The 15,237-nt window shown below is 37.6% G+C and overlaps 1 protein-coding gene across 3 annotated transcripts in view; it reads right to left on the reverse strand.

Annotated features, from left to right (window-relative positions):
- Positions 1–15,237, reverse strand: part of CLSTN2 (calsyntenin 2) — a 421,974-nt gene that overhangs the window by 30,293 nt on the left and 376,444 nt on the right. For all 3 annotated transcript variants that reach the window (XM_030028229.1, XM_030028230.1, XM_030028231.1), the window contains exon 9: positions 8,821–8,983. In XM_030028229.1, the coding sequence (XP_029884089.1) occupies positions 8,821–8,983 (163 nt within the window). The remainder of the gene's footprint in view (positions 1–8,820; positions 8,984–15,237) is intronic.

Consider the following 15,237-nt stretch of genomic DNA (forward strand, 5'->3'; position numbering starts at 1 on the left):
AAAACATACAGAAGAAGAAGGGTCTTGCCCTGGCCTGCTGGGCTTCCCACCAGGTAAAACCATTATAGCAGACCCTTTGGGTTACAGTTCTGAGAAAGACACAGGTGAGACATAAAATAGGCACAGGGCTCAGAACGAGCTGCAAAAATAAAGCACATGCTGCTACTGGAATTATCTAGATAAGTAGAATTATCAGGGTCTACTAATGTCCCACGATATTAGCTGCAACCTAGGGGTGGGGTTAGGCAGTGGCACCTCCTACACTAGCGTCAGGGTGTTCCCTCCCCACAAAAGAACTTTATAACCCTCTGACTACTTCTGAGTGCTACTTCCCTCCTGTGCTATTCACAGCTGATGCCTGTGCTCACTCATACCAAGCCCAGCACTACAGCACGCTGGAGCAGGAAGCACAAGTCAGAGAAGGATGCACACACCAGAAAAGGCAGCATGCTGCACCCACACAGCAGCCCTCAGTGGGGATTGATCAGCTGCCAATGAAAGCAAAACTTTACAGTATCACTGTGTTTGGCATATTCCTAAATAGTCACAAGCACAATTGCAGTTGGTGCCTGAAATTTCAAACACAACAGATCAAATGTAGAGTTAATGAAACTACTTAATTTTAGATTAGTATGTTGCAGATGTCTGTCCTACTTGTGGGCACATCACTCAGGATGACTCCCTTATACACATGGAGGAAAACAAATGCTTCTAGTATACACGTCACCTTGTTATAAACAGCTAGAATCTCTCAGATGAATAACAATTTAGGGAGTTAAGGACTGTCATCTAGCAAACACCTTCTGATCCTAGCCATGAGGAGGTTCTGTTAAATATAACATTGGAGAGTCCAGGGGACACTGAAGATTCTCAGGGTTCAGACTTCATGGGGTTAAGGCACTTCATTAACGAAGCAGAGCCTATTTCCATGACACCGTTTTGGTTTTGGTTTTGTTGTTTTTTTTTTTTTTAATTTCACATTGGGTTGATATAAAGTGTCAAAGATATAAGAATTTGATTAACATTGAATTTTACAATTGTATTGTTTTGACTTCAGACATGTAAAGTGCTGTTTGTACTCACTCACCAATCTCCAAAGAACTATCATGCCTTTTTGTCAAAACAAGTGACTTTATTGAGCTCACAGATCTTCTTTTAGGCCTTTTGCCCTAGCCTAATTAATAATGAGCAAGTAATTATCAGGGCAGTCTAAGCACAATGAGGTTTTCACTGGAAATGATGAATCAAGAGAATTTCCAACTGAGATGTGATTCTTTTAAGACATTATAGACTCTGGTTATACTGAGCCAGATAATTACAGAATGATCGATTATTCAGGGTCCCAACATAAAGATTGAAGTGAATCTGGAAGCAGCTGCAAGACATTCTGGGTCTGACGTCCTCAGGTCCAAGCCCCCAAATTTATCTCATCTTTTTATTATGGCAGTTAGGGAGCTGGGTTTTAGGGAGCTGGGTTTAATTCCCTGACAAGTAGATTGGCTATTAAACAGGACGAAACCTAACATAGATTTCAGGAGTAGTCCTAATCAGCGACTTGAGTTTTTATACACCCAGAGCTTCTCAGCACAAAAAAGTTTTAGTGTTGTTTTATATCATTCAGACAAAAATTACTCAGAAAATTACTTATCAAACATGGCACTATTTAAGTCTGCCCCTGCTTTCAGTAGATATCATAACCTGACAACCTCACACAGACAGCTTTAGGCTTTAAAGCACAATCTGAAATAAGACAAGTACAGAGAACACTAAGGGCTACCTGCTCTTAAGTATGCACATGCGAATCTATCTCTGTGCAATAGATCCATAGATCAAAAGTGTGGTATAACTTATGCTATTTAAGATAATTTTTCTCAAGATAAGAAAAACAAACACTCTAAAATCTCTCACAATTAAGCCAATACATTTTTGTTATTTCTAGGGCAACTGTGGGAAATTATGACAATCACGGAAAAATGTTACAATCTTATATATCTTAGAGTAGATCAGAGTCCAAGTATGCTAATAGTGCCCAAAAAACTATATTTGTATTCTCCAAATAACATTCTTGTGCTGGTGCATAGTCCCCAGTGCAGAAATTCAATTAAATAAGGGGCATGTATCTATGCTGAATTTGTGACAGATTTGAATGCAAATTCAGCTCTCCAAGAAAACACCCTCCTGAACTAACATTCCAAATGTATTTGTATTTCTGCCACAGCTAAAATTCCAGCAAAGATCTGTGAAGTGCATTGAAATCCACTCCATGTTCTTTTTGATGAGAAAGGCAACACAGAGAGAACACTGCTGTACTAACAGAAGCATCAGTGTACAGATATTCAGCATCACATTATGTTGAAATCTACCTAGGTGGTCTTGCATTAATTTGTTTGCTTGTATCAGTCCACTGAGACCTCAGGTTGGTGCAAGCTATGTCAGCCCCCAAGGCATGATCCACTGGTGTTAGAATGCACAGTACCTGTTGAATATCTTAATTTCCAGGGGAAGTCCAAGGTTGAGTGATACAGGCTGCTGCTACACTGTCCGCAGTGTATTTGTCTCTCAGTGATCTGATCCCTCTCCAACTTTTAACTCTTACCAGTCTTCTTGCCTTGAATAGTAAGTAAGTCAAGTCAGTTCTCTGACTGCAACTTTGTGATTTGATATGTCAGCAGAGTGCTGACATATAAGGTTAATAAGGTTATTCCACAGAAGGACTCTATAAAAAAATTGGTATCCAGCCTAGGATAAGGAAAGAGGAAAATGACAGGAGAATACAAAAGAAAAATAGAGTAGAAAACAGAAATTTCTTAGAAAACAGGAACTACATTAGCCTTCTGCTTTATTCATGATAACAAAGTTTGCCTGTTGACAGGCTTCTCCTAAAGACCTTCCCCTGCGCAACGTGGCTAGCATAATTACACTGTGAAGCTCCAGCACTCTAGAATAGGTGGCATCATTAGAAATAATGATTTACAGTCATGGTAAGCTACAATATAACCTTGTGCCAAGTCATTAACTTGTGTCACTGCTTTCCTGACAGGACTCTGGGAATGATGCATAAAGAAACAAGCCATTTTGGGACGGAAGGAATATGAACTCAAGACCTTACCTTTTTAGAGAAACCTGGAGGAAGTCTGTTTGCAGCCTGTGGTACAAAAGATGATTAGACTACCAAATCATGTAACTTGCTCCCTTCTAGCTGCCTTTGCCACAGAATATTCAGCAATAAAGGGATCAGAGTGGGAACCTATAAACCTTGGTTTAATGGAAGAAATGTCTCACTCCGTTAAAGGGTCCATTTGCTATGTCCTCAGATAAACTGAATCAAAAAAAATGAACTCAGAGAACTTACTATAGGGTAAGTTCCTCGAAAGTGCAGCTGCAAGATAAGCTAACCTTAATTTGTTTGTATTGCTTAGGAGAATGAAATGGGATTGCAAAAGCTAAAACGGGAGAATAAGAACAATTTTGTGGTTGATCAGGAAGTCTGATTCTATTCTTGCCATGATGCAGATTTTTTTAAGTAAGTGACCTGAGGAAAAATCACCTACCCTTTTGATACTGCACTTTATCCTCAGAGTAAGGGTAATTCTACTTACTTGCTGCAGAACTGTGTTACCTCTTTATTGTTTGGAAAGCTCTCGAGAATCTTGAGCTGGAAGGGCAAAGCTAGAGTATTTTTATTGCTAGAGAAGAAGAGAGTAGAAATGAGAGACAAAGGTGAGCCTTGAGGAGCTCTCTCCTATCCTGATGGACCACATCTGCTTCTAACATCCATTCAGGGAGGTAGGGATTCAGACACAGTGCCAGGGTCACACTTCCCACATGTTCTCTTTGGTGTCTCTTTTGTTCTGGGAAGCACACATACAAGCAAGTCAATTTTGTCCTTTAGATACCCTTGAGGAAGAGTAATTTTGCCTCAAAATTTCTTCCACCATTAGAGACAGAACAGCACTTTGGACCTAAATAACCCCACCTACATCAACACCACATCCTTGACAATCATCTGCGAGACAACTGATGTGAACAAAACAGCCTTTTATAGAAGGTAAAATTAAGTTATATCCTTAACCCTAAGTATCTGCAGAGAAAGCTGTCAAACTTTACTAGGGTACATAAAGGCCTAATTTCAGGAACAGCTGTACTAGCACTCCAAACGGTTCACTTCCACCCTCAGTTAGTTCACTAAGAGTCCAGTTTGCTTAGCTCTGTAGTCAGTATTACCGTTTTCCAGGCCTAGTGTCACTGAAATCACAGCTAAGAAGTAAGTTAGGATTTGCCACGCATGAAGACTGTTGGACATAGGCTGCAACAGGTTAAGAAGTTTCTCTCTCCAGCTGTCACTGCTTTTGGGTCACATGTGACTGAATCAACAGTTCAGCCTAAAGATAATGCTTTAACTCCCACCCTCAAATGAACTATCCCCCATAGAGTATAGCAGTATTAAACATGAACTACATAAAATAAAAACCAATTAACTCTATGCTAACCATTGTGATAGGACCCTAAATCAATGAGGTAGCTCTGCCTAGATCTTCCCTTTAATGAGCTTCCTGAAGAAATAACCAAGGTTTTTAAATTAAAAAGAGGATTATACTAGAGTAACATCCAGAATACCTAATTTTAAGTAGAGAAAATTTATATTGATTATGCCAGGACAAAATGCAAAAAAGATTTTTTATACAACTTTCCTCATGCCCAATGTGTCATTAAAGCTGGAAACCATCCCCCAGGCTTTGTTTTAGGTAATTGAGTGACTTCCTGGGTTGCAGTAAACTTTACCCAGTGCCTGACAGACCCTAGGAAGGTTCTCTCCTATCACCTTTAAAGCCTGGCTCTCTGCTTTTTCAGCCATCTTCACTCTGCTCATCTCCAGGCTGCCGTCCAAACACTTGGACCCTAACTTCTGCCTCCAATACCCTCTTGCCCCCCAGACAAGACTCCGCTTTTCAGGAAAAGGCTAATTTTTCCTCCTTTTAGGAAAGTCCTAGCACTCAACTCACATTATTTAAAGAAATATTGCATAAAATCAGGAACAAACAAATCAGGCATGCTTTTTACACTCCCCGGTAAAAATGTAGGAGAGACTTGCCCATTACAACTGGAATGCTGATGTCAAAAAAGAAAAACAAACCCCAAATACTTTGATGCAAATGGGACAGTGAGCACATCATAGGCTAAAGTTCAAGTTTATCATGTAGGCCTGAGAGATTGCATGTTCGGTTTGTTTTCATGTTAGATTCAGGAGAATAGCACTGAACTTAAACTGCTCTTACATTTCACTTGAACAGCTGAAGGTAGAAATAAAAACTAACCTAACTTTTCATAATGGATGCTATAAACAAGGCTATAAAAGTCAGAAAAGAGTTACTCTGGAATTGAAATATTAATAACAGGAAATACTAATCTCAAAGAAAAGAATTCTCTTCCTGTGCCTGAGACTCCTGCATGACATAACTCTGAGAAAGACAAGAAGGAGGTGCAAGCATGATACTTGCTATGTAACCTCAGGATGAGTACCAGTGCAAGTGATGAAAAGACCAGGGCTGAAAGAGTCACTTCTCTCATAACCTGGAGGATTCTCAGATTCCTGGAGAAACAGCAGAACAATTCCCAGTTTCCAGACCAGAACTGAAAGTCGTCATATATGAAAAGGTAAATCCTTCATAGCAGTAGGAGATTTTCCTGTTTGTTAGTGCTAACAGAGTAAATTACAATTATTTTTGCTCTTGATTTTTTGCTTTGCCCTCTAAATACACTCTTCCTGCTCCCCACCAGTTCTTAAGCTGCCCCACAGTCATGATGACTTGCTTTTTGCTGTGAGAAAATCAGAATTAGTGTGGTAAGAAAAAGGACTGTTATTTTTTCTGGTTCATTTAGTTGAGTTGAGATTGTTTTTCAAATAATTTGACTTTGATAAATTGATACTGTGGACTCGAAACTACAAAATTGTTTAGTAAAGACAGAACACCCCCCGCCCCCCGTCCTTTCTGAAGGAAGAGGTTAAACCCTGTGTTCCTATTCTGCCAGTGCTTTGATGAAAAGGGAAGAAAATAGTCTGAGCAAATCAGAGCTAGAAACTCCTCATGTCCTCTTAACAAGGACTCCCCTGAATGGCTTATGACACCAAAATCACTGCATATTTATACTGAAATAAACTGCAGGTGATGGTAAAGCAGTTTTCTAATACTTTGAAAATGTAAAGGTTTAGACTGTTCTTACTGGCCAAAATGTCTTATCCTAAGCAGACCAAGTTAACAGTTTCACTGAAACTATTTATAGTCAAATTATTTGACAGATCCACTTTTTCTTGAAATATATGGATTTTGAAAATTAACATTTTGAACAGAATAGATTGGTTTTAGATATTGAATAATTACAATTCGACAGACTGAAATAGTGCTGAATCCTATTAACAAAGTGACTTTCCATACCATTCATTTAAAATAGTTTGAGGTGATCAAAACAAACTTATCAAAAGATAAGCTTTGTCAAAAGCAGTATCTTGAAATCTTGTTTTATATAAGCATTAAAAGTTCACCTTTTTGCCTGACACATGATGATTTATCGGAATCTTTAGCACACTATCTTAGCTAAATTTTGACATTTTCATGAGATGGAAAATTTGTTTCTGCTTTTGACAAGCTCCAATCCTCACACTATTAAAATAGCAATAACATAATCTTGCAGTAAATATTGACAGAAGCAATAGGTGAAATTTCAGTAGTTGAAATCAGGTGTTTCACCAAAAAGGAAGAAGAATCTTTTCCTGAATGGTTATTTGTTAAGCCATCAAATTATTCAAGGCAAAGCTAAAAATGTCTGAAAACAATTGCACCTTTCTATTTAACAGCTTAAATACTAAATATAGTCTGTGGTCTAAATTTATCGTGAGCCTATATGAGAAGTTTTACCTTAATTCTTTCTCTTAACAATCTGAGATAGAAAGACAAAGATGAGAAGGAAACAAGATTATTGTTATTGTATTCAGCTGCCTTAGAGGTAGATGAACTCACAGATGCAGCACTGTGGCAAAACTAGCATAGCTTTTGCTCATACAGTGTACAGATAAAGTTACTACTCCACAGTTCTCAAAACTTGGCACCTGCATGATGATTAACATGAGATTCAGGTGAGGGCTGAAGGGAGTGGATTCCCACCAGTACTGAGAATTTTAGGGGACCCCCCCCAAAGACTGCTATTAGAGAGTGGTAAAACCACAATGTATGAAGGAAAGAAGTTAAGGGGCAGAAGTAATACAAATAATGCACAACAATATTCACGTAGACCTATGCAGAAAAACCTGGAAATAAACATGAAGTAAGGGATTAAAATAAAATTTCTTTAGGACTGCTATTGAGAAATGCTGATTTTTCAGAAGGCAATGCTCAACGATTATTCACAGTTCCTATGGCATTTGCTCATGTCTGCAAAGAACTCAATTTACTCCATTAATGAATTACATCTGCATTTGTTAACTCTGGAACTTAGATTTAAAAATACTGCACCAAAAGTACACAAGAAAAAAAGCCAGATCAAACTAGAAGAAAAATACATGTAAATCAAATTGGTTTCTGTCAACTATTCATCCCAATAAACTACTGGCTAAACTGAATTTCTGGTTTCTGAAGAGTTTGATAGGTATTTCACTACGTATTTTTAGCTAAAAAAAGGAGTAACATTCCCTTAGAATATTAACACATTAGAGTGAAATTAAATGTTTTCTGTTATGTATTTAACATCAGTGAAAAATTCCAGTACCTCTAAAGATCATCTTATAGAGATGAAAGCCTACACATGCAAATACAAGTTAGACAAGAATCAGTCTCTACTTTTACAAATATATGGCATTAGTGTCATGCTCATTAGCTAACTATCGTAATACCTACCTCAGTGATCAATATTTAAAACTTATCAAATCTTGGTTTTAGCATTAGTGTGGCTTTATTCTGCATGTTGGCATCAAAGTAAAGACTGGATCTTTACCCCAAGGTGTTCATAATCTAACAGCTGGATTTGCTTCTAATACTATTTACGCTGAACAGCTCTGCCATGCAGAAGATGTCCAAATTTTGCAGATAACATATTGTAAATGAGTAGATATAAAACTGGCAAACAAGGTAATAATGGAGAAAGTGAGTCAACATTAAAGAATGGGGAAGAAACACAATCTGTGTTAAAGCATTTTTTCCTAATTATACAGTTTGCTTCACTTCATACTTTGTCTTAATTGAAAACAAGACACAGTGCAAATCAACATGGAAGGGTAATGGAGACAATTTTACCAGAGCAGGTGAGCAGAAAAAGAGGACTGTTTCAGGTGTAAGGCAGAGAACAGAAAAAGAAACAGTGGCATCAGGACCAGAAAAAAAGAATGAGAAGAACAGGATTATAAAGGGTAGAAAACAGGAAAAACTAATATTTAAGCAAAGGCCCATACAAGTATGGCTTAGGGGTTGTGACTTATATTTTACTCTCACTTTACATCTGGTCTATAACAGGGTGAATGGATTAAATTAGTGGAATTACTGGTGATATATATCCTACGTGAAGAGCACAGGATCAGGCCATGTGTTGTGAAACAAATTTGAGGCAGAGTAATATTTAGATAGTTTGCTGAAAGCTGGAGAACAAGGGAAACAATTAAAAGAAGTGAAGACAGAAGATAAAGTTGACAATTTTTCACATTGAATAAACAAACTGTAGTCAACACTTCTTCAGATGATGGAAATGCAAAGCCTGTTAATGTCTTATCCGTTTTATCCTTGGACTTGATTCATAATTCATAATTCTACTGTCTACTATTTGCTGTCATATTACCTTGCCAACAAGCACCAACTGTCAGCTGCATGGCTATATGTGAAGGGTGGATAGGCCAATCATTGGTCACAAGGTAAGGTTCATATGTTGTTCCATCCATGTATAAGGTAACAACGGGAAACTCAACATTGACAACGTAGTAATGCCATTCTTTATCACAAATCTGAAAGACAGAATGCAAGAGAAAAATATTAATTAGCCCTTATTGTCAGGTGACTAATTTTTATATCCCATACATTTTTTAAATTGTATTGTTTCCAAATTCCACGCATCGAAAAAAATAACATTATTGCAATTTATACATCACTAAAATTAATGAAAGTTAAAATAATATTGATAAATACTTATGCTATACTTGCAGAATATATTTGATAAATAGAGGCATCTTAAAACACACTCTTTGAAAACAAGACACGGATAAAATAGAAAAATCAGACAATTTGGTATCGGCTCTGTATTTTCACATTTGTTAATACATAATATTAGTTTCTTAATGTTTATATTGACTTTTGAGAATTACAAAACTGTATGTAAGAGATGCATACTTGGGATCTATCGACATAGTTACTGGAGATCCCTATTAGCTTCAAATTAAGAAAATACATAACACTTAGTCACTAGATTGATGAGTTATTATCAGTGATTTGATTCAATTGCCATTATTAACTTATTGCATTAGTACTTAGAAAAAGTACTATGCAATACATCAGGACCTCCATAGTGCTAGAAGGACCTCTGTTGTGCTCTGTATACACACAGATGGACAAGTGGTCTATGTGTCTACCTGATTTGGGCAGGAAACTCAAATCTCCGTGCTTCATGTTTTGGCCTTGAGCTTTTTCCCAGCAGAATGAAGATCTGTATGGTTTCGCTGAGATACATCAGCTTTGAAAAGCAATGGCCACAGTTACAACATACTTTCAAGATGACAGTATTAGTGTCAAATCTCATATGAATTTCTGTGCTGGACAACCAGGGATTACTGCAAGATGGTCAAATTTGGTTTTAGTTCAGAAATGTACAGCTGGAAGTCTAGTGTGTAAATATCAATGCCTGCCCAATTATTTTTTCCTTTGTTGTATCTTTCATATTTAAAAGTTCAAAGGAATAAATCACAGCAAATTGGTAGGATGGGTGGGCTGTTTTTAAAAATAAAGCAATAGTTACAATCATGCTACTTTCAATTCTGTAGAGATACTTGTTTTGATATTAAGAAATGAAAGTGCTTGAATGCAGATATCCTTGCTGATTCATAGAGGGAAGCAGGAAAGTGATATTTAAACATAACATTTTGTCCTTGGCCAGGTTAAGTGCTATCTGCTGCAATATCTGCCCTTTGAAAGCAAAAGCTAATGTTTTGTTCCAGAAGACATTTCAACAAGAACTTAATAGCTTCTATTTCAAACAGATACATTTATTACTGCAGACATCATAGCTCCACAGCAAGAGATAAATGCAGCAAAGGGCTGCTAGAGCCTCCCTTCTGTAAGCAGTAGACAGCACAAATGTTTTCTGAAGGTTAAATGAACTGAAACCAAAATTGAAAGTAAATAAATTGGAAGACTGAAAACTTTATTGAACAAACAGGAATCACGAATAGTATTATGCAGTCCTCCCTTTCAAGGAAAAACAGTTTGCCAAGTTTCCTGACCTGATCATTAGAATGTGATGCATCATGGCCGCATGTGTCAGACATTTTATATACAATAAAATGAATGAAGTGCCTGAGTTTGAGAGACCTTGCATGACAAAAACTACAGGCGTTAATACTTGACACTTTTCAGAGAACTGTTCCAGAGTATTTCTGTTTTGCAACCCTAAACTGCATCACTTGGGATGCCCCAAGTGCTATTAAATGAGTGAGCAATCCTCCTCATATTAAATCAAAGCAAGAGCACTTTAAGATAGCAAACCCAAACATTTTGGGACATCATATACACAAAGAGCATGTTAACACATAGCTAGTCTCAGTTACTCTATTGACTAGTAGGGCAGTTACATTTTTCAAAGAAAATAATTTCTGGAAAAGCAAGATTACATAAGTTCCACAATTCAGACTCCAGCAGCTGGATTCCAGTGCTTCCAAGAAAAAACGCAGATGTCCAACTGCAGATGTCCACACTAGACAAAGTACTTACTAACCCTTATTTTTTCTGATACATTCTGGAACATAAGATAGTGCACGTGTAGACAGCTTGGTGAAGTCCATCACTTGCATGCTTTTCCTTAAATTTCAACACATAAACACATCAAGTTTTACTTTAAATGGAATTTAGGCACTTAAAGTCCTAGCTTGGTACTTCCTGAGATTTCAAAAACACCTGAGTTGGTCAGGTGCTTAATGGTCATACGATTTCAGTACAACTTACTTAGGTACACAGACACATGTATAATCCACCAAAAGATCTTTAAGTATCTGTGCTGGATCCCAGTACAAATATTCTATAAGGAAGCAATAAAATTATTTAAAAACTCTGGAATACATCCCAGTCACTCAGCAGCAGGCAGTATTTCATGCCTGGCCATTTCACAGGCAGCAAAATAATGAAATAAATAATTGTGGAGTGTAATTTGTTATGTTGTCATTTCAGACACCTTCTTCACCTTCTTAACATAGGAAGCCAATTTCTTCCCTGCATGCATTCCACAGTGGCAATAGAATGTGTAATGTGATTGCAGTGAAGCCGTGAAAATGAAATTATGAAATATACTATTCTGGCAAATAAAGAAATTTTCATCATCTCAAGTAAGAACTTTATTTAAAAAAAATCTAACGTATAAAGCTATCCTAATGGGATAAAATTACAGATGAGTAAGCTTGGCTTTCAAAGATTGCTGGATGGGTAGGTCAGTCTAATCACTCTATCATGTCAGTCTGCCTCTAAAACATATTAATCATATCACAGTGAATTAACCAGCTTGAAGTCTTAGTGCTGATTACAAGCAATTGCATTGGAATATGCTTTTATGAAATAGATGAAAACAGACTCAATATAAATCTGATGAAGTAAGTAAGTTTCCCAAGACATTAAAGCTCTTACATCTTCTCATGAAGAATGTCAGATATTTTTCTGTTTTATATTGGAATGTTTAGGAACAAACTGAAATCAAAGCACTTTGGTCTGAGAAGCACATGGTGCTTAGAAACAAACTTTGTTGGTCTGCAAAATGTCTCTTTTTATGGCTTGGTACATGAGGGCTAGGCATGCACACGTGAGAACATGCACTTTACAGCTTACAGCTTTTTTAGCCTCACTTCGGTCAGCTGTGGCGTACTCATGCAAAACAGATCATTCACCTGTTTGGCTAGATACACAAAGAAAACTTGTACTTCGAGCAGTGTACCAGTGCCTCAGTTCAATACTGAAGAGCCATGCATATTCACAACCCTGTAACTAGCTTCTGGAAAATCCCTTAAGTAATGTTCAGCAGACCACTGAGTTTGACCACGCAAACAGCTCTGCACATCCTGTCAGTGCTACTCAGTGTGTACTTTGAGACTATTATCCCTTTAGAGCTGCTTTAGAAAGCAAATATTACTTCCATCTTTCTGGTTTGTGAGACTTTGCTGAGGTAGTGTTCTCAGAATACACTCAAACATCCACAAAAAAGCAGTAAGAAGAAGAAAAGGCAGGCAAGGAAAGCTCTCTTCTTACTATAAACAGCACTATTTAGCACAGGTATGAGACACAAACTCCTTCTTTCTGCCTAAGTGGTCTGAACCGTTATTTTCTACAGGTTGTTTGAAGAAAGCACCTTGATCCAGCTCTAAAAAACAGAGCATGACACTCTATTCACTTCCTGACACCTTTTGCAGTGCTCTGAACCTCTCAATGCAACACCCCTCTCCCCCAGCATTCATTAGACCACATCTAAAATATCGTGCCTAGTTTTGGACCCCTGAATACAAGAAATACTTTGATAAACTGGAATTAATTCAGTAGAGGACCAACAAAATGGCCAGCTCTTGCCATGTGAGGAGAGACTGAGGGAACTGGGCTTGTTTAGCCCGGAGTGGGGCAGCATTAGGAGGACAGTAAGAGTAGCCTTCCAGTGCCTAGGAAAAAGTTACCAGGAAGACAGAGACAGGCTTTTCAAAGTGGTGCATGCTATGGCAAAGAGACAATGGATATATGGTGAAACAAGACAGGTTCAGACTGGATATAAAGTAAGCCTTCATTTCACCGTGTGGACAGTCACGTGGTAGAGCAGGCTGCCCAGAGAGGTTGTGCCTTCATCCTTGGACATTTTTAAAGACCTGTCTGGATAAAGGCCTGAGCAACCTGGTCCAAGCTCATAGCTGCCCCTGCTCTGAGGATATGGTTGGCCCAGAGGCCTCCTGAGGTCTCTTCCCAGCTAAATTACAATTCTGATTTCGTAAACACCATTGCACTGAAGGTGACAGAAGGGAAACGGTGTCCCTCTGATGTGGCATTCTTCTTAAAGATGGGACATGTTCAAATCCTCTTAGCCACAGGAATTACAATTCAGGTTTGCTATCTTAAAGGTGACTGCTGTAACTACCAGGCTATGAGGTACAGCAGCAGCACTACCACCATCTTCCTCTGGCCTCATTTTGAAAAAGAAAGACAAACCCCTCCAAAGTTCTTGAAAGGTGCGTAAGATGTCTCCATGCTCTGATATGTGATGACTTTCTTACATAGACAACTCCTAGTATGACATATTTGGGGGAGGTCATGTGGACATTGTTTCTACATGCACATTCCACCATGTTTTGAAAAACTGGATGTCATTTGTCATTGACGCTGGCAACACGGATATTTATGAATCAGATCCTTTTTAAAGGACAACAAATGTATAAGGCTTTATTTTAAGTTTGTACTCCTTTCACATGAAGATTAGAATACATTCTATATTTATATCAGCTGTGATGAGAATTAAAAGTCTAGGGAGTCTAGATAATAAAATCTGTGCATTCATTTCAGAATCACAACTACTGGTTACTCCAGTGGACTGCACAAAGTGCACTTATTCTAGTGTGGAGCTGTTTGTAACTACATAACATGAATGCAAGTCCTCTTCCAAATTAGCTTCATGCTTTTGGAGAAGCTATACCTTGGTGGAGGCAGAACAAATTCTGGCTAAACAAGGCCTCTTTGAAAACTTGCTATGCCCTACCCCATAGACATTGTTGTTTCCTATGTTCCACTCTTGTTATCTGATGCCAGCTTCACAATACTTCCCTTCTGCTGACTACTAATGTGAACTGGGAGGCTCACAAGAATAAGAACAGAACTGCTTTGCAAAACAGCTTTTTAAAATTCCCTTTCAGAAATAAACCACCCCAAATCCTATATTCTCTGTGGAAAAAAAAATCCCAAATTAATGGTTTTTGTCAGTCACGATATTTCATTGTAAACATACTTCAGACATAAAAGAGAAAATAAAATAAAAACCAAACAAAAAACCCAAATGAGGTGAAGGTACTAACTGTAACAATTTCATTTGAAAATGCTAAAAATGCTTTCAACTTAACTGGAGTGCTCTTTTCCATCTTTTCTTTCATTATGATTTGGCTAGTATCAGCAGAGTAGTAAACAATTCAAGTTATGCTAAGTTTTCTTTTCTGAAAGAATTCTCCATTTCAAGTATTTGCAAGCAGCAGTAGAGGAGTTTATCCTCTAGGTAACTCCCTCATTCCTATTTCCCTCTGACACACAGCCCTCCCATCTGTCTTTCAGATGTTTTTTTTCCCAGCACCTCTATTGCTCTTTCCCCTTGCTACAAGTTTTAGCATTTTATCTTTTTGCCTACAGCATTTAATCTATTATAGCACATCAAATATTAATTGATATAAAAACAATAAATTCGATACCATTGGAGATTTTTTTTTTTTTTTTTTTTATTTAATTCTGGTCCTCCCCCCCGCCTTTCTATTTTGTTTTTGTTAAAATATGTTGCTAACAAACTGGTCAGCTGACTGGGTCACATTCTTTCACTAACTCTCATGCAAATTGGGCTTAATTCCAGTCTTATTAACTGATTCAAATTTAAATAGTTGCACATAAGAAGAAATAATCTAGAATCATCTGGAAAAAAAAATAAATCCTAAACTAGGTCAGAATGTCGGCTATGTTGTAGTGGTGCTCATGGCAAAAGGAAATGCTAATGGGGCTAGTGCATCTTCCCAGAGGGACAACTCTCTGTGTACTTGGGCTGAAGAAGGGACTGACTACTGACAGCAAGTTATGTGCTAAAAACTTGAAAATACAGTGGTTTATTAAGAAAAGCGTAGTAGTCATTGCAAATAGCTAGGCTGGTGAGACCAATACTTTCATTTCTGTCACAGACTAAAGGTGTTTTAAATCTGCAAACACAGAGCTTAACTTTTTGAAAGTGAATAAAAGATTTACAGAGAAATTGCAAAGGTGTTCAAATCTCCTCTCTTTCCCTTTT

This window comes from Aquila chrysaetos, chromosome 10 (assembly GCF_900496995.4).
Source record: "Aquila chrysaetos chrysaetos chromosome 10, bAquChr1.4, whole genome shotgun sequence".
In the NCBI taxonomy this organism is placed as follows: Eukaryota; Metazoa; Chordata; class Aves; order Accipitriformes; family Accipitridae; genus Aquila; species Aquila chrysaetos.